This window comes from Lontra canadensis, unplaced genomic scaffold, assembly GCF_010015895.1.
Source record: "Lontra canadensis isolate GAN:19392208 unplaced genomic scaffold, GSC_riverotter_1.0 scaffold108, whole genome shotgun sequence".
Lineage (NCBI taxonomy): Eukaryota > Metazoa > Chordata > Mammalia > Carnivora > Mustelidae > Lontra > Lontra canadensis.
The window spans coordinates 2,458,344-2,479,032 of NW_022631102.1; the positions used below are offsets into that span (position 1 = coordinate 2,458,344).

The following is a 20,689-nucleotide window of genomic DNA, read 5'->3' on the forward strand; positions in this document are numbered from 1 at the left end:
ATATATATATAAAAATATATATATATATGTATATATATATATATATATAGGGTAGTTTTCAATTAGTTGGTTTAGTGTTACATCTTTATTCTGCCTTCTACCCTAAAATCCAGTCCGAGAATTGTGGGGGGGGGACCTATTGTCACCCAGGTGTGAGTCCTGATCAGTTAAATGGTTAGCAAATATTTAACAGTGGAGAAAATATTCCGGAACAGGAGGTCACAGAGACAGAGCTGTGGAAATAGAATGAATAGAAAAAGCAAGTAATGGGGAAAATGGACTCCTAGCTTAGGGTCAAAGACTGGGGGCAGGAATATCAGGTTATCATGCTGTTCTTTATCTTAAGGTTTTCTAGGTGTATCTTCTACTTTATTTTCTAGAAATTGCCCAAGTGTTTAGGAATGTATTGATCATTGATCCCCTTCTCCTTTTTGTTTTGCCTCATAGGCAGTTGTAGGGAGGAGGGAGAAACTCAGGGAAGCTGTTGAGAGCATGGGCTTTAAAGCCAGGCAGACATGGCAGTCTCCTGCAGGATACTGACCTTTCTTAAACTGGTTTTCTTCATTATTCTAGTTATTTATTATTTCCCAACAAATCACCCCCAACGTAGTGGCTTAAAATAGCATCTTAATCTCTCTCATGGTTCTGTGGGTAGCCTGGACTCAACTAGGCAGGCTTCACTTGGAGTCTCTCATACACTCGCAGTCAGATTCTGGCTGGGCTGGAGTCCTCCCAAAAGTTTCTTGGGCGCCTGGGTGGCTCCATTGGTTAAGTGTCTGCCTTTAGCTCAGGTCATGAATTCAGGGTCCTGGGATAGAGCCCCGCATCGGGCTCCCTGCTCAGTGGGAAGCCTGCTTCTCCCTATCCTACTCCCCTTGCTTGTGTTCCCTCTCTCCCTGTCTCCCGTCAATAAAAAAATCCAAAAACTTTCTCACTCACATGTCTGGCGATTGATGCTGGCTACCCACTAGGACCGTGGCCTGGACTGTCAGCCAGAACACTACTGTTTCCTCATGGCTTGTCCTTCCTTCCAGGGTGGCAGTTGGGTTCTGAGGATCAGCATTCCAAGGTGGGAGATGGAAGCAGTGTTACCTTCTCTGATCTCGTGTCAGAAATGTCAATGTCTTTTCCACATCCCCCAGATTGGAGGATAGAGAATGTAGATCCCACCTCTTGATGGAGGAGTGGCAAAGACCATACTAAGATGAGTGTGTGGGCTGGGATATCTAGCAGCTACCCTCTTGCGAAAGTAAAATCTTCCAGGGCACTTGGGTGGCTCAGTCGGTTAAGTGTCCAACTCTTGATTTTGGCTCAGGTCACAGTCTCAGAGTCGTCGGATGGAGCCCCATCTCAGACTCCGCACTGTGTGTAACGGAGCCTGCTTAAGATCCTCTCTCTCCCTCTCCCTCTCAAAAAAAAAAAAAAAAGGAACAGGCATAATAATACCTATTTTATAGGAGTGTGTCAAAGATTAAATGAGCAACTGTGTAAAACTCATAGCCTAGCGTCTGGTTAAGTGGTAAATTATAAGTGAATTATTATTTGCTATCCCAGTGGATGGAAGGTGGGGGTATAAAAGGGGAAAGAATGACAGATCCCTGCTTTGAAAAAAATCTACCCTTACCTAACCTAGTGGGAGTGCCAACTTTTTTACTGTCTGAACTTTTTAATGGATTACTCAAAACATACCTATAAAAAGAGAAAAAGTCCTACACATTCTGAAGGCATCACAGTTTCCAATTATATCACAGAGAATTTTTTAAATTATGTGTTGTCACTGCAGAGGTTTAAACTTTGTGTCTCTCATAAATGCATTTTTATAGACTCAGAGTCGCAAGGTACTGCAAATAATCTTGTTTTATTCTCTCTCCCTAGTGTGCATCTCACCTTTGGTTTTTATAAATAGATGCATCAACTAGCAACTTTTTCTCTTTATATTAAAACAAAATTAAGTAAAAGTAATACTGGCTTTGTGATAAATTGAAACAGTGAAAGGTTTTAAGTGGGTCTCAGAACCCTCCCCTACTTGACAGGGCCAATCCTGGTTAACATTTTCTCAGATGTGGGGTGCCTGGGTGGCTCAGTCAGTTAAGCGTCTGACTCTCAGTTTCGGCTAGGGTCACGATCGCTGGGTTGTGAGACTGAGGCCCAGATCAGACTCTGCAGTCCGTGGGGAATCTGCTTGAGATCTTCTCTCTCCCTTTCCCTCTCCTTCTCCCCCTGATCCCCACTGTGTGCTCTGGCTCTCTCTCTCTCTCAAATAAAATCTTTTTAAATAGATACATTTTCTTATGTGTACTCCCATAAATTTCCTGAGCACATTCTGTGTGTGTACATATATATATATATATACATAGGTGTGTGGTGTGTGTGTGTGTGTGTGTGTCTATGCATGAATATGTATTTGTCCCATAAACAGATTCCCCAAACTGTATGGGATTCTATTAAATATGTTGCACTATAACTTGCTGGGATGATTCTTCAATAAAGGTGTTCGAACATAGATTTTTTTTTTTAGTTATTCTTCACGTTTATCAGGGGTTAACATTCCTAGCAGTGGATTTACTTCATTAAAGTGTGTAATTTAAATGAAAAATTTTTGTGAGTTATGAATAACTCTATGTCCTTTTGTGTTTTCATGATGTTTGGTAATTCAGGTCATAATTTTCCTCCCTACATCAAGTAATTAATTGGGTACAGCCATCTTCATCGAAGGTTCTTGACCTTGTTTTATTTATTTTTTTAAGATTTTATTTGTTTGACAGAGAGGGAGATAATGAGAGAGAGAGAGAGAGAGAGAGCACAAGCAGGCACAGTAGCAGGCAGAGGGAGAGAGAGAAGCGGGCTCTCCACTGAGCAAGGAGCCAGGTGTGGGGCTTGACCCCAGGACCCCGGGAACATGACCTGAACCCAAGGCAGACACTTAACCACCCGAGCCACCCAGGTGCCCCCAACCTTGTTTTAGTAATTTGGCTTGAATTATTTAGTTTCTCAAAGAGAATTGAGATTAGAGCCTGAATCCTCTTCCTCCTAACTCTGGTTGAGAGTGTCCTCCGTAATTAACCTCCCCCAATTCTTTTCATTCCTCCACTGGTGAAGTAGCTTATGCCTATCATAGCTTATGCCTATCACCTGCCTAGATTAAGATCTTTTTTTTTTTTTAAGATTTTATTTATTTATTTGACAGAGATCACAAGTAGGCAGAGAGGCAGGCAGAGAGAGAAGGGGAAGCAGGCTCCCCGCCGAGCAGGGAGCCCCATGCGGGGCTCGATCCCAGGACTCTAGGATCATGACCCGAGCCGAAGGCAGAGGCTTTAACCCACTGAGCCACCCAGGCGCCCCGATTAAGATCTTTTTAAAAAATGATTTAATTTATTTATTTGGGGGAAGGCAGGGAGAGAGAGAGAAAGAGAGAGAGAGCACAAGCAGGGGGAGGGGCAGAGGGAGAGGCAGGTTTCCTGCTGAGCTGGGGCTCCATCCATGACCTGAGCAAAGACACGACGCCTTTGGTTAAGATCTTTAGAAGCAGTCCTCAAATACAAATGTTTGGATTTGGACATTACAAGTGTTCCTTTTCACAAAAAGTGAATTTGGCCCCCATTTTCATGCATTAAATAAGGCTTAAATTCCACTTGAAGAAGACTTGGTTTATTAAAAATGAATAGAACATTAAGTAATGCAAAGAGTCTTGTTTACCTTCCTCTTTCTACCCTTTCATACAGCTATATTATTTAACTCCTGTTTGTCCTTGAGTCTGGGTGGGTTTGGGGTTTTTTTTTGGGGGGGGTGACTGTTTATTTTGTCTATTCCCCGTAATGTAGGGCAGGATTTTTGTTTTGTTTTGTTTTTCACTAGCACAGTTCTGTACCCTTCTTAGCTGTGTGTTGTGCTTAGTGTAATTCTTAACGTTCCTCATCTGACTTTAAAGGCGTGTCAAAATATGCCAGATCTTGTTGGAGAGAATAGGAAGTTATTTTCCTAGGTGTTTTTTCATAAGGGTGTTTCTCTTTTTCTCTCCCCTAACTTTCATTCTTATTTTATACCCAGCCCTTCTGTCTATTGAAAGAGTCGTTAGGGAAATAAGTGCTCCTTTATCCACCATGGCCATTTCCAGAGCCCCAGCTGGGTTGATCACTTGCTGGTTATGATGGTCTGGAGCCGGCCAGGGATGCTGACACACATGGGGAGTTTCTACTTAAACCACTTCGAAGTGTATGGTTGACTGGTGTGGTTTTGGTTGTTTTTTAAGTAAGTCTGCCTGTCTGTGATGAAACACAAATTAGGGTGTATTGTGTAAAATTTCTCTTCTCCAGGCACCTGGGTGGCTCAGTTGATTAAGCATCTGCCTTTGGCTTAGGTCATGTTCCTGGGGTCCTGGGATCGAGTCCCACATTTGGCTCCTGGCTCAGTGGGGAGCCTGCTTCTCGCTCTCCCTCTGCCTGCTACTCTGTCTACTTGTGCTCTCTCTCTCTCTGTCAAATAAATAAATAAAAATTCTTTAAAAAAATAAAATAAAATTTCTCTTCTCTTCTCAAACTGAATTCCTCAGTCCATAGCCCAGCTTTCAGTAACTGCCTTTCATCCCTCCTATGAACTTATGTCTGTCTCCCTTTAAACTGCTGTTATAGTATCTAGTCAGTTCATTTTGAGCTCATGTTTCTGTTGGTGATTAGCCCACATGTTAACTGATTTCTTAAAGCTCTTGATAACGCCCATACCCACACACATTTAAGGTAATGTTTATTCATTGTGAACATTGAAAAATATAGAAAAGAATAATGAGGAGGACTAAAGTCATTGCTAATCCCACCCAGACATAGATACTTTAAGGTATTTTACATATTTTGAGCTCCTGGGTGACTCAGTCCATTAAGTGTCCAACTCTTGATTTCTGCTTGTCATGATCTCAGGATCGTGAGATCGAGCCCCACATCAGGCTCTATGCTTAGTGAGGAGCCTGCTTGAGATTCTCTCTCTCCCTCTGCCCCTCCCTCACCCCCGTGTGCTCATTCTCTCTCCCTCTCAAATAAATAAATAAATCTTTAAAAAATATTTTATGGGGGCACCTGGGTAGCTCAGTCAGTTAAGTGTCCGACCCTTGTTTTAGCTCAGGTCATGATCTCAGGGTTCTGAGACTGAGCCCTATGTCAGGCTCTGCACTCAGTGTGGGGTCCGCTTGTTTCTCTCCCCCTCTCCCTCTGCCCCTCCCGCTTGTGCTCTTGCTTTAAAATAAGTCAATAAATCTTTTAAAAAAGAAAGTATTTTAGGTATTTTTACCCATTCCCTTTCTTGCATGTATGTGTATTTGTGTGATTGTTACCATCTTTTTCTCACTTAAATTATAGGTGAACATTTTCCTATATCATTAAATATTATTTGAAAGAATCATTTTTTTAAAGATTTTATTTATTTATTTGACAGACAGAGATCACAAGTAGGCAGAAAGGCAGGCAGAGTGGGGGGTGCAGGGGGGAAGAAGGCTCCCTGCTGAGCAGAGAGCCCGAAGCAGGGCTTGATCCCAGGACCCTGGGATCATGACACGAGCTGAAGGCAGAGGCTTAACGCACTGAGCCAGGCGCCCTGAAAGAATCATTTTTTTTTTTTAAGATTTTATTTATTTATTTATTTGTCAGAGAGAGAGAGAGAGAGAGAGCGAGCGGGAGAACACAGGCAGAGCTGCAGGCAGAGGCAGAGGCAGAGAGAGAAGCAGGCTCCCCACTGAGCAAGGAGCCCGATGCGGGACTCGATCCCAGGACCCTGGGATCATGACCTGAGCCGAAGGCAGCGGCTTAACCAACTGAGCCACCCAGGCATCCCTGAAAGAATCATTTTTAATGGCTTCATAGTATTTCAGCTTGTGGTTGAAACTATTATTAGATCATTCCTTGATGTTAGGTATTTAAGCTTTTAGCATTCTTGCCATTACGGTACCGTGATGAACATCACTGTGTTCATTTGTGTCTCTGTTGGTATCGTTGGGATAGAAACCTAGAAGTGTAATTGCTGAGCTAAAGGATGTGGCCTTTTTTCTTTCTAATATCTTTTTCCTGCTTAAACAAGTAATTCATGTTTGCTGGAGAATATTTACACAATATGGAGCCATTAATCAGAAAGTGAGTCTACCTTATGCCCTTTCCCTAGGAAGCCCATCATCACCAGGGAAGGCAGTGGATATTCTCAGTGGTCTTGCTTGTGCACATTTCATTTCCCCATTAGCTGTCCGTGTCACATGGCCAGTGCCACACCACAACCTTGTTCCTTGGTGGAATACACTTGTTGCAGACCTTTACCAATTCGATAGATTAAACAAAAAAAAGGCTGTTCCTTCTGTATTCCTTTAAGTGCCAGTAGTTTTCCCTACTGGCTATTTTTATCTCTTAAGTGAATTGTCTTGTACCCTTTTGTCCACTTTCTTTGAGAGATTCTAGTATTTTACTTATTTATTTGTAAGTGGTCTTTGTAGTTAAATATATTAGCTATCCTCATATTTGTTGCAAATATTTCCTCAGGTCATAGTTTGCCTTTACATTTTGTTAAGTTTGGGGTTTTTTTGTTTTGTTTTGTTTTGTTTTTTTTACATTTTGTTAAGTTTTTGATATAAACATGTTAAAACGTGTGGCAAGGCTCACCTCTAGATGTTCCTTCTTCATGATTATGTTGAACTTCTGTGTGAAAAGACCTTCCCTGTCCAAGGGGCTGGTAAATAAAGTACATTTTCTTTGAATTTGACTTTTACGTTCAACCTTTTACCAATATTAACTAATATTTAAGTGTATGGTGGAGTAAGGATCTGACTTGAATTTTTAAATGTCAAGTCTCCTGATTTTAACAACTTTGTTGAGGTATAATTTGCACAGAATAAAATTCACCGATTTTAAGTGTACAGTCTGAGAATTTTTGGCAAATGTAGACAGTAGTGTCTCCCCTCCACAGTCAAGACAGAGAGTGCTTCTTTCTATCCACCCACCCAGAGTTCCCTTGGGCCCCTTTGCAGTCAGTCTCCTGCCCCTGCTCCCGGCTCCATGGATCGTTGGTATCTTCCTATTGCCAAAATGTTGCCTTTTCAAGAGTTTCATGAAACTGAAGTGACATCAGTGTATCTGTAAATGTGCATGGTCGTTGGAATCTGGCCTCTTCGATCTAGCCTGATGCTTCTGAGGTTTGTGCATATAGTGGCCTGTGTCAGTAGTTCGGTCATTTTATTGCTGAGTGGCATTCCACTGTATGAGTATACCCGAGTTTGTTTATACATTTGTCAGTTAGTGGACTTGTGGGTTTTTTCCATTTTTGGCTGTTGTTGGTAACACTGCTAGGAACGCTCTCACGTCCAAGTCTTTGCATAGATTTATGTTTTCATTTCTCTAGGGTAGATTCCTAGGAGGGGAATTGCTGGCTTGTACGGTAAGTGGATACTTTGCTTTATAAGAAACCTCCAGATTGGTTTCTAAAGTGCCTATACCATTTTCTGTCCCCATTATGCACGTATGAGAGATCTGCTGAGTCCACATCTTCACTAACACTTGGCATTTTCAGTGTTTTAATTTTAGCCATTCTAGTGGAGGTGCTTTAACAAGTTTTAAGAGCTGGTTGTTCCCACTTGGTTAAACCACCCTCTCAGGTTGTAAAAGGCACGAAGTTACAGCTCAGCGTAGGCGACATCAGGGAATACTGAGTGACCAGCTCGCCGGATGGACTGGCTGTACCAGAAGTCTGAAAGTTACCAGATAAGGAGAGACCAAGCAGTACTCTGGTCATTGATTATGAGGGGTAAGCCATCAGCAACTGGAGTTTGTGTTTTCACTCTTCCTCACCCCAAAGGATGTGTCCCTATATCGTTGGCAGCAGGGTTCCCAAATTCTGCCTTTCGGGACCTTGTTAGCTTTTGAAAAGGATCTGTTGCCAAGGTCAATGCTCCTATAAGTGCGTCAGTGTGACTTCATCCGCATCCTCTTGGCAGTGTTCTGCTCCTGGGGGACAGCAGTGGTAGTGTAGTCAGGAAATGGCTTTTGGAGTCAGACTGCCTTCTTTTAAAGCCCTGCCCTGCTGTTTATTGATGTGACCTTGGGCAGGCTGCTTAACCTCATTTGTAAGATAGGGCTGATGGGGTACCCTGTTGCGTGGGATTGTTGAAATGATTAAGTGTAAAATGGTGCCTGACTCCTAGTACTCAGAGCTTGGTGTTTAATAAACACCATTCTCCTGTAAAAGGCATCTTGGAGAAATGGCTGATCCTCAGAATGAGACAGGAAATACACAGGATTTTGTAGTACCAGGAAGTAAGAAAATACTCAAAAACAAACCCTTTACTGATGGGGCATGTCAGAGGGACACAGGAACAATTGTGAATGAGCTCCCCGTGGCCAAACCTGGAACAATTTAAGCAACAAAATAAAATAGTATTGGATAATTCCAAAGTATAAAATAAATATCTATGGGTTCATATAATATAAATGATTAATTAGAATAGGTAAACTTCTCATGTAGAGAAGTTTATATATATATATAGAAGAATTCCAAAGGGGCGCCTGGGTGGCTCATGGGTTAAGCCTCTGCCTTTGGCTCAGGTCATGATCTCAGGGTCCTGGGATCGAGCCCCTCATCAGTTTCTCTGCCCGGCGGGGAGCCTGCTTCCCCCTCTCTCTCTGCCTGCCTCTCTGCCTACCTGTGATCTCTCTGTGTCAAATGAATAAATAAAATGTAAAAAAAAAAAAAAAAAGAATTCCAAATAATTTAAATGGATGCTCTATCCTCACAGGAATATTATTTCCCACTCAAAGTGCAGAATATGTGTGGTAAATTTTCCCAAAGAGTATAGAAGAGGGGAGGGAAAAAGTCATTTTACAGGGGAGAAACCTGACAAGACCTCAGCCTGGTGATTGAGGTCAACGTCAATGGTGACAAGCCACGCTGATGACATGGGCCCTCCATATGATGTGCCAATATGGTACCACAGTACTCTGGTCTTCCCCAAACCCATAACCTGAGTCTAATGATGAAGATGATGACAGATTCCAGTACAAAGAGATCTTGGAAAATACCCGACCATTGACTTCAAAACTGTCGATGTCACAAACCAAGGAAGGTCTGAGGAACTGTCGCAGCCATGAGGGGACTAAGGATGTAGGATGACTAGCTGTAAAGCAGTGTCCTAGATGGGATTCTGGGACAGAAGAGAATATTGGGTAAAAACTAAGTAATCCAAATAAAGCATGAACTTTAGTTAATAAGAATGTGTCGAGGACCCCTGGCTATCTCAGTCGATAAAGGGTGCGACTCTTGATCTCGGGGTTGTAAGTTTGAGTTCAACGTTGGGTGTAGAGATTGCTTAAAAAATAAAATATTTAAAAGAAATAATGTATCAATATGGGTTCATTAATTATGACAAATGTAAGCTGTTAATAGTAGGTGAGGGGCACCTGGGTCGCTCAGTGGGTTAAGCCTCTGCCTTCAGCTCAGGTCATGATCTCAGGGTCCTGGGATCAAGCCCTGCATTGGGCTCTCTGCTCGGAAGGGAGCCTGCTTCTCCCTCTCTCTCTCTGCCTACCTCTCTGTCGACTTGTGATATCTCTCTCTCTGTCAAATAAATAAATAAAATCTTTTAAAAAAATAGTAGGTGAGACTGGATATGAGGTATGTGGGAATTTTTATATTATCTGTGGATTTTTCTGTAAATCTAAGACTATTCTAAGGTTAAAAGTTTATTTTTAAAAATGGTGCTTGTGTTGGAGAGGATGTGGAGAAAGGGGAACCCTCTTATACTGTTGGTGGGAATGCAACTTGGTGCAGCCACTTTGGAAAACAGTGTGGAGACTTCTTAAGAAATTAAAAATAGGGACGCCTGGGTGGCTCAGTTGGTTAAGCGACTGCCTTCAGCTCAGGTCATGATCCTGGAGTCCCGGGATCGAGTTCCGCATCAGGCTCCCAGCTCCACGGGGAGTCTGCTTCTCCCTCTGACCTTCTCCTCGCTCATGCTCTCTCTCTCTCAAATAAATAAATAAAATATTAAAAAAAAAGAAATTAAAAATAGAGCTTCCCTATGACCCTGTAATTGCACTACTGGATATTTACCCCAAAGATATAGACGTAGTGAAGAGAAGGGCCATCTGTACCTGAATGTTCATAGCAGCAATGGCCACAATAGCCAAACTGTGGAAAGAACCGAGATGCCCTTCAGCGGACAAATGGATAAGGAAGCTGTGGGTCCATATATACCATGGAGTATTATGCCTCCATCAGAAAGGATGAATCCCCAACTTTTGTATCAACATGGACGGGACTGGAGGAGATTATGCAGAGTGAAATGAGTCAAGCAGAGAGAGTCAATTATCATATGGTTTCACTTACTTGTGGAGCATAAGGAATAACATGGAGGACATGGGGAGATGGAGAGGAGGAGGGAGTTGGGGTAAATCGGAGGGGGAGACGAACCATGAGAGACTGCGGACTGTGAGAAACAAACTAAGGGTTTTGGAGGGCAGGGGGTTAGGGGTTGTGTGAGCCTGGTGGTGGGTATTGTGGAGGCCATGTATTACATGGAGCACTGGGTGTGGTGCATAAACAGTGAATTCTGGAATACTGAAAAGAAATTTAAAAACAGGGATTGTGAGAATGAAAAAAGAATGGTGCTTGACATATGGTAACAGCACAGCAATGGTAGCTATGATCACCTAACTTGGTTTTGTTTGTTTTTTATGTTTCCGGGGATCTGCCTGTTGGTAAGGCTGAATTTACCTTATGCATCCTTTCTTGGCATGTGATTGGGAAAAACATATCCTAAAATACAGCTTATTGAAGGACTATAAAACTTCTAGAAGGTAATTGAAGGAGTCTTCTGGCCACTTTATCCTCCTCATCCTTTTCATCTCACTGTTGCATTTATATGGATGGTCTGACTTGGGAAAGGAAGTATCTAAGAGACAAGAGGTCCCTCTCAATGTGATTGGAGATACCCAATATTTAAAGATTCGTTTGTTTTGAATGTGAGGATGCACACATGCGTGGGTGGGGTGGGGAGATGTGAGAGGCAGAGGGAGAGGAAGAAAGAAACTTCAGCGGACTCTGCTGAGTGCAGAGCCTCGCCTGAGGCTGGATCCCACAACCCTGAAATCAGGACCTGAGCTGAAACCACGAATCTGATGCTTAGCAAGTGTGTCACCCAGGCGCCCTGGGGTTACTCAGCGTAATGATGGAGATGAATAGAAAAGGATTGGTTGCCCGCTGGTCAATAGTAATAATTTTGTGATTCCCTTGTCAGTGGTGTTCCTCCCACCCTGTGTGTCCGGGGGACTATAGGAATATTAGAGTAAGGCACATGACCAGGCATTTTCTCAGATTCATTTGTTGAGTGCACAGGGCACAAAGAGAACAGATTGTAGACCTACCCCTTTAAGGGGTTTAGGCCTTCCTGCGAGAAGTGCGAAGTGGAACGTGAGCCCTTCTGTAACAGAGGAGCTGGTGCCTATAGAATGAGGGAAAGACATCTGTTTTAAGGCCCACTCGGTGGGTCCCAGCAAATTAGAATCTAAAGCACCCCATGCTCAAGAATATACACGGGCGCTTACTAGTTTGACCTTTATTTTTTATTGTTTAAAGATTTTATTTTAGAGAGCACATGAGCAGGAGGGGGACAGGGAGAGAGAATCTGAAGCAAACTCCACGCTAAGTGCAGAGCCCGATGTGGGGCTCAATCCCACGAACCTGAGATCACAAGCTGAGCCAAAATCAAGAGTCGGATGCTGAGCCAAAATCAAGAGTCGGATGCTTGACTGCACCACCAGGCGTCCCTAATCTGACCTTAATATTATCTACATACAAGTGTGTGGCCCTCCCTCTCTTTTATTGAAGAAAAGGAGCCAACATTAGGGACATGAGGAACATACTGTAAGTCTTCCAGGTGAGGGTTATGTCTTACCTGATCTCTGTGTCCACAGTGCGTGGCACCGTGCCTGGTGCATAGCAGATGCCGAATAAATCTTGCTTGACGTCCACAGGAGGTGGTCGTACCTCCAGGATGTTTGACTCATTTACGCTGAAGTGTGCGTAAATAGAGTTGGGGAAGAGGGTTCCCAAGACCCCCTAGTTTCTGTGATTTGCTAGGATGACTCACAGGACTCAGGATCTAGTTTTACTCAGAGCTATGATTTACTACAGTGAGAGGACATACAGCAAGATGAAGAAAGGAAAAAGGTTCATGTGGCAAAGTCTAGAGGACAGAGACAGAGAACACGAGCAGGGAGGGGTGGGGAGAAGCAGAGGGAGGGGAGAAGCAGACTCCTCACTGAGTTAGGGAGCCCGCCTTGGGGCTCGACCCCAGGACCCTGGGATCACGACTCCTAAGGGAATAGTCTTAAAATAATAATACCCTGTTGCCCGAAGCTTGCCTTGTTTTTCTGGTTGTTTGTTTCTGTCTTGGTGTAATATAATGGCAGGACCAAGGTGACCTTTGAACAGCACAGGTTTAACTGTGGGTCCACTTATATATAAAGTGAACACGCCCATGTTACCTGCTCCAAGATCAGAAGTCCCCTTGGGTCCGTTCCAGTGACACCACCTCCCAAGGGTAACCAGTGTTCTGACTTTCCATGCCAGAAATTTGTCTGTTTGAATATCTTTATTGAGATATAATTTACATGCTATAAAGTTCACCCATTTGAAATGTACAATTCAATGATTTTAGGTATTTTTACTGAGTTGTGCAACAGCCATCGTGTGATTCTATTACAGCGTTTTCATTGTCCCCAGGAGGCATCCGTCCCCATTAGCAGTCACTCCCCATTCCTCGCCACCCTTCAACCCAGGAACCCCTAATCTACCCCCTGTGCATATGGATTTGCCTCTTCAGACCATTCCATATAAATAGCTTTTTGTGTCTGGCTTCTCTTATAATGTTTTTAAGGTTCATCCATGATGTAGCTTGTGTCAGGATGTCATTCCTTCTATGGCTGCATAATACTTCCCTTTGTGGATAGACCATGTTTTGTTGATCGGTTCATTAGCTGGTGGACATTTAGGTTGCTTCTCCTTCGGCTGCTAGGAATAATGCTTCTGTGAGCATTTGTGTACGGGTTATTGTTTGGATGTAAATGACCATTTCTCTTGAGTATATACTTAGAAGTAGAATTGGTGGGTCACAGAGTAACTTGTTTAACATCATGAAGAATTGCTGAACAGTTTTGCACGGTGGCCACACCATTTTCCACTCCCACCAGCCATGGGCCCGAGTTCCCCTTCTTCACATCCTTGCCAACATTTGTTAGCTTACTTTTTGATTCTAGCTGTTCTAGTGGGTGTGAAGTGGTATCTTACATTTTGTTATTTTAAATTTTCTCATAAATTATTTTTATTTCATGGATTGCCATTTGCTTTAAGATGATCTTAAACAAAATGCTTAGTTTTTAATTTCATAATCCATTTTCCTTAGAGTAACCATGAGAAAAACATCACATTATCCCTAAATTGTTTTCAATTGATTATTTCTTTGAAAAAACAATACAAGTACAAAGTATAACTTTAAAAGAGCATGGATGCTTATATGGTGAAAAGTGGGTCTCCTTTCAGCTCCTGTCCCCAGCCGTCTAGATTTCCTCCCCTGAGGTGAGCACTGTTGGCGCTTTCTTATGTTCCTTCCAGTTCCTTCTGTGTGTAAATGAGCATACGTGTGTCTGTGGGTTTTAGTTTTTTATGCTGCTGTAATAAATTGTCTCAAAGTCAATGGCTTAAAAAAACACAAATTTATTGTATTAGAGTTCTAGAGGTCAGAAGTCTGAAAGGGGTCTCACTGGGCTAAAATCAAGTTGTTGGCAGGGCTGTGTGCCTTCTGGAGACTCTGGAGGAGAGTCTGTTTCTGGGCCTTTTCTAGCTTCTAGAGGCCACATGCGTTCCTAGACTTATAGCCCTTCCACATCTAGTCTGACTCTGTCCGCTCTGCCGTCTCCTGCTGCTTGTAAGGACCTTGTCACTACAAGGCCTACCTGCTAAGTTTAGGATCATTTTCTTATTTTAAGGTCAGCTCATTGGCAACCTTAACATTTCCTTCTGCCGTCTTAATTCCCTCTTGCCATGTTGCCTAATATTCATAATTTCCAGGGACCTGGACACTGTTGGGGGGCCATTCTGCTGGATACTGTGGGTATACTTTTCTTTTTTTTTTTTTTAACAAATGTTAACATAGGTGAGATGCTGTACCTTAATTTGTCTTTTTTGTTTAATAATATATCTGAAAAGGTTCTTCCTTGTCAGAAGCTACAGAGCTACCATATTCCTTGTATCTGCTATAAACAGTCCTTTGTACAGCATTTTCATAGTTGACTTAGCCATTTTTTTATAGTGTTTTTTCAGGTGCTAGAGTTTTATGTGTTTATGTAGTCAAGCAGATCAGTCTTTTCAGAGCGAGTGCTGCTGTTGTTAAACTTAGGAAATATTTACCTTTAATGGAAAAAAAAGTTTTCCTTAGATTAAAAAAATACTGGTTACAGTCTGTTCGTATCTTGGGGCTGCTGCAACAAATTACCACAAGTTTGGGGACTTAATACAACAGAAATGTATTCTCTCCCACTTCTGGAGGCCAGAAGTCTGAAATCAAGGTGTCAGCTTGACTGTGCTCCCTCAGGTCCTTCCTCCCCCGTTCCAGCTTCCAGAGGCTTCTGGCGCTCTGCGTCTGTCTTCACATGGCCTCCTCTTCTATGTGTGTATCTCTCTCCCTCTTTTTATTGTTGTGAAAAACAATGACATGAGTTCTACCTGCTTAATAAACCTTTAAGTGTATAGTATTGCTAAGGGTGCACGTTATTGTACAATAAACTTCTAAAACTTTTTTTACCCAGCATGACTAAAACTCCATACCTGCTGAATCACAATTCCCCAGGCCCTGGCAACCACCATTCTGCTCTTTCTCTGTGTCTCTTATAAGGACTTGCCATTGGATCACTTGGATAATCCAGAATGTTCTCATTTCAAGATCCTTCACTTAATTATACCTGCAGAGACCTTCCAAATAAGGTAACAGTCACAGGTGCCAGGGGTTAGGACGAGGGCCTATCTTTTTAGGGTACTCTCAGTGCTTTTTATCTCCTTCCTTAGAAGTCCTCTTTGGAAAATAAATTTTTGTGAGCAACTTAAACAATTGTTTCTTCAGTCTTCCCCTGCACGAGTTGCTGAATGTCTCCCAAATGCACAGCAGTCACAGGTCCTTATTTCCTCCTGCGGTAGCCATTATGGCGGTGTGTAGCATTTTGAATGGTAATAACATGGGGAGATGCTGTTCTTGGGGAGAAGCATTTTTTCCAATTTCTACAAATATGTAATTACAAATAGGATTTTCTCATCTCATGTGGCCTGAAGCCAAGATATTTGAAAATGTGCACTGAAATTGTTATTTTGAGGAAGATTGAAAGGTAGCAGTGAAGTCAATATGACATATATAGGAATACTTACAGGCAAGAACAATACCGTACCACGTACGGTCTCAGTAAAAGTGGCTGCCGTGTGTATTAACCCTGTAATGAGCTGTTGGGGGAAGGACTTTGCTCTGTGCCCTGAGCTTCCCTGCAAGTTCTCGCTGAGTATGCCAGATGGCAGAGCTTATCCATCTCTGAGCTGCTTGCCCAAGAAGGGCTGGGCCACTGGCCCTGGGTTCCTCTCCGGTAAAGCAGTCAGTTGCATGTACACGTGTCATCTGGGCCCATCGTGTCACCACCATGAGACTTCGGCTCTACCGTGAGTCATAAGGTTTTTCGTCTCTGACGCAAGACGCTGTGTCTTCCACCAGTTCTCATGAAACAGGAGCTGGCTAATTTAGTAACTTATAAGTAAGTAAAATCTCAGACAGGGAGAAGTTTGTTCTGAAAAATTAGGCACAGGCTGAATTTTTGTAACTAAAGTCACTGAATATTGAATGACAAGATGATTTTTTTTTTTTTGAAGTGAACTCCATGCCCAGTGTGGAGCCCAATGTGGGGCTTGAACTCATGACCCTGATATCAAGACCTGAGCTGAGATTGAGGGTTGTAGGCTCCACCGACCGAGCCAGCCAGGCGCCCCCAAAGATGACTTTTCTGTGAAATCTTATAAATACAAATTCTCAAAAGTCTCTCATTGCTTCTGTTTTATGACATGATATTTATATATCAGGTATATTAGGGTAATGCTCCCCAGGTGCTGTAATGGATACATAAAACCCCGAGTTTCCGGGGCTTTCACAAGAGAGGTGTTTTTCATGCTCATGTCAAGTCCTATGTGGGTGCTCCCCATCGAGAGTCTTTCCTGGTAGCTTTTCCATCATCTCTATCTGCTAAGTTTCCCGGGGGCTCATTTCTCTCCTGGCTGGTCAGAGAGGCATGAGCTTGTATGGGGCGGGGGTCGCATGGGGGAGGTTTGGTTTTTCCTTTTTTCTGCCTGCTGTCTTGGTGCGCGCTGTGGCTGCCGCAGCGACTGCCTTTTCCTCTGCTTTTATTTTGTTATTCTGACTTTTTATTATGGACAGCTTCAAGCATGCCAGAGATAGAGAAAATAATAGAGTGAGCCCTCCTGTGTACCATTACCTAGTTTCTACAGTGATGATTTTGCTGTTCTTACCCCTGCCACTTTTTCCCTGGAGTCTATAGTTTTTGTTGTTGCTTTTTAATAAAATGGTGCTGTCATTATGGAAAATATCTAACTTAGGTGAGGAGACACTGGTAACCTTACCCCTCAGAGAGAGCACTAAGTGTATTATCTTAAAGGGAATAATATTGTGTCAATTTTTTTTTTGAGAGAAAGAGAAAGATAGAGATGGAGAGGGCAGGGGGAGGACAGAGGGAAAGAAATTCTCAAGTAGCTTGACATGGGGCTCCATTCCACCACCCTGAGATCACGACCCAAGCCAAAACCAAGAGTCTGACATTTGATGGACTGAGCCACCCAGGCACCCCTACTCTGGGTCATTGTTTAAAATATATTCAATATATTCCATTATATGGATAAACCGTACATAATTTATCTAGTACACAGGGGGGGAGCATCAGTTTTTCCCTATGAATAAAATGTTGAACTAACATCCTCGTGTCATACCTACTTGAGCAAGTGTTTCTTACAGGATAAGTTCTCCACTTGGAATTGCTGTGTCAGAGGGTATGAATGTCTTACAGATGGAACGGGTATGTCAGACTGCCCTCCAAGTGACTGTCCCCGCGTACACATTCAGCAGTGGCCAGTGGGAACGTACAGGAGCATTTTATTATTTATTAAAAGATTATTTATTTATTTATTTATTTGACAGACAGAGATCACAAGTAGGCAGAGAGGCAGGCAGAAAGAGAGGAGGAAGCAGGCTCCCTGCCGCGCAGAGAGCCCAATGCCGGGCTCGATCCCAGGACTCTGGGATCATGACCTGAGCCAAAGGCAGAGGCTTTAACCCACTGAGCCACCCAGGCGCCCCCACAGGAGCATTTTAAAGCAAATCTCACACACCTTATCATTTCACCTGGCAGTACTTCAGTATTTCTTTCTAGTAGAGAAATTTTTTCATTTTTATACATATTTCTAAGAAACATTATTACTTCTAGAAAAAAAATACTGTCTTTTTTTTTTTTTGAAGGTCAAGCAAAGCTTTATTTTGCACCAAGCATCAAGAAAAATACTGTCTTTTATCATTGGTTTGTTCAAATCAGAACTCATGTGGGCATTACAGATGTGTCCTATCCAAGAGAGGCGTTGGAGGGGGCGGCCTCCTTTGGGGCTGTGCTGTTGTATAAGCCTGCTCTGTGCTCGTGTAGGCCTGGGACCCAGAGGTGGCGGGGCTTTTTGTGGTCCAGGTCTGTTTAACAGGTTTCTGATCTGTTTGTTTCTGGTCAGCTCCACGCTCATGGTTCTTTCCTAGACACAGTTCGAAAGGCTGCCCTGTTTCTTTTGGGCCTTGCATTCTGTGTCTCGTCCCAATCTCCGGGCCCTCCCTTCAAGCTCCCCGAAACCAGTGCCTGGCCGGGGTGGGGAGTAGCTGCCTTTCTGTGATCTTCGTGCCACGCTGAACCCTTTGTGCGACTGGGAAGTCTCACAGACTGCTTCTGTCAACATATTTTACTATCTTACTCTTCTCTTACTTGGACTGAAGAAACTTTTTCAATCCAGTAAGACTTTTTCCTTTTGGGTTTTTCTCATTCCTTCCATCCCTGCTTGAAAAGTAGCATTTGTGCGCTGAGCTCGTTGTCTGGAACCCTTTTGCCGAGGCAGTCAGTAGTCAACATGCCCCACCTCCCTGGCCCTTCCCACTGCTTTCCAGAGGCCTGCAGGCTGGGGAGACACTGCTCTATGCCAGGCAGCGGTCACCGCAGGAGAGACTTGGGTCCTCGCCGTGGCGCGCCAGGCTCCCCAGCACCCCAGCCTGCTGTCTGCCACCTGACTGTATTTCTTACATTTTTTTGTTCCCGGCGTCTTAGCTCGAGATCCTCGTTCCTGTGCCTGTCAGGGTTTGGTCTGAGAAACAGCCACTGCCCTAGGGACTTCAGACAGCATGGCATTTAATGTAGTGAATCGGCGGCTATGAAGCTGTCATCTGAGCTGGAGTGGCAGTGGTGGTGGTGGCAGCAAAGCCAGCGAAGCTGCTGGCCGCTTTCCTAAAGTCAGGAAATGCAAGAATGCCAGGAGCCGGCAGCAGATCATCTGGGCCTTCCGCAGGACCGCGAAGCTGACGTTCAGGGGAAGGTTGGGGAAGGTTTGGAGGCCGCCCGGTGCGAGACCACGCCTCCGCAGAGCCGGAGCTCGGGTGCTCCTGCTAGAGAGTTCCAGCCGGCCTCGCCACTCAGGTCATCTGCTTTCCAGCTCTGACCGGGTGCTGAGCCTCTCCCCGCAGGCGGGGTCCAGGCGGGGAGCTTCCCCGCTGTACGAGGGGAAGCACAGCCCGGGAGGAGATGCTGCTCATTGCGAACACACAACCTAGCTGCCTGTTTTTTTTTCCCCAATGTGTGAAAGTCCTGTTTACTTTTTTCCCAGTTGTATTGAGAGACAGTGGGCACGCTTCGCCGTATGAGTGTAAGACGGGCAGCACGACGGTTTGGTTCACACATATGGAGAAATGATGACCACAATGCGTTCAGCTACCGCCCATCCCCTCCGGCAGATACAATCGAAAGGAAAAAGAAAACAAAATTTTCTCCTTGTGATGGGCACTCTTGGGACTCTTCTCTGAACAACTGTCCTGTATGTCATGCGGCGGGTGTTAGCTGTGGTCAGTCACCTTGTGGCGTGTTCCATCCCCGGTACTTCCTTCTCTTGGAACTGGAAGTTTGGCCCTGTTGACCCTCTTCTGCAGTTCCCCCTGCTGGCAGCTTCCCTTGAGCCAAGGGGAGCCCCGAACCTTAGAAACCATGGAGTAGGGCGCCTGGGCGGCTCAGGTGGTTGAGCGACTGCCTTCAGCTCAGGTCATGATCCCAGAGTCCCGGGATCAAGTCCCGCGTCGTGCTCCCAGCTCCAGGGGGAGTCTGCTGCTCCCTCTGACCTTCTCCTTTCATGCTCTCTCTTACTCGCTCTCTCTCGAATAAATAATTAAAGTTAAAAAAAAAAAAAGAAAGAAAGAAACATGGAGTAACAGTCCTCGGCATGCCAGCGTGGGGTTACCGTCTGGGTGAAAGAGCCGCTGTCTGGAAGTGAGCACAGTCCCCCAGCACGCAGCGTTTATCCGTGTGGCTGTTTTGTTCTAGGCTATAAAGCACTTGGCAAAATCGGAGAGGGGACGTTTTCCGAGGTGACGAAGATGCAGAGCCTGAGGGACGGCGGCTACTACGCGTGCAAACAGATGAAGCAGCGCTTCGAAAGGTAGGCGGTCGCAGCCGCGTGCGCCACTTGGTCGCTGCAGGGCTAGGGCAGGAAGGGCCCCTCGTCGTCGCGGGAAACACGTACTCATGTGACAACGTGTGACACGCAGTCCGCGTCCTCCGGGCAGAGGAGTGGGGCTGACCTGGTTCCGGAACCGCTCGTGTGTGGGATTTTACTTGCTTCCGGGAACGGTGACGGTCATGATGACGGTGGCGGTCATGATGACGGTCAGGTCCGGGCTTACGCAGTGTCCGCGCTCAGCGGCCACGGAACGTGTCATTCTCCCCGCGCCTCCCTTCACGCAGCCACTGTGCTCCTGGAACGTGCATGTCGGGCCCTTAGATCCGCACCCTCAGTCTCAGCGTGTGGGAGGCGCTTTTGATCTAACTGTGCGACCGTTAACAGGCGGGAAGCGGTTTCCGGGCGGGGTTGGACTCGTTCACTCCCTGCGGGGGCTCAGGAGCGCTGTGGAGAGGGCGCGCCCCCGGAGCAGTGCGGAGGCTCTGGCCCTCAGAGCGTCTCCTCATCCCCTCGGCCTCGCAGCTGCTTCCGGCGGGACTGGGAAGCTCTGTCAGGATAACGAGGCAGATGCTGGCCTCGCGGCCGCGGGGAAGCTCTCAGCAGGCAGGCGTGAGGCTTGGCCTGTGACGGCCCCGGAATCAGAGTCTCTCAGCGGGGACGGCTGCTTGTAAGACACCACAGGCGCCCGCCACGTGGCCCACAGCCCGCGGCCGCGCTCGACTGCACCTTGACGTCAGCCTCTTCGCGCCACACAGCGTGTCTCGGATCGGAAGGGGCCGTGGGGCCGCCAGTCACGTCAGAGAGCACGGACCACAGACGTGTCGCCTTCCTGACCCCCCACGGGGTGTCTGCAGCCCCCCTGCTGGCTTGCACGCGAGGAGAG

The 20,689-nt window shown here is 45.0% G+C and overlaps 1 protein-coding gene across 2 annotated transcripts in view; it reads left to right on the top strand.

Moving 5' to 3' along the window:
• The window catches only part of MOK (MOK protein kinase), a 51,798-nt gene that overhangs the window by 2,826 nt on the left and 28,283 nt on the right, over window positions 1–20,689 (top strand). For both annotated transcript variants that reach the window (XM_032839590.1, XM_032839591.1), the window contains exon 2: window positions 19,671–19,785. In XM_032839590.1, coding sequence (XP_032695481.1) covers window positions 19,671–19,785 — 115 coding nt within the window. The remainder of the gene's footprint in view (window positions 1–19,670; window positions 19,786–20,689) is intronic.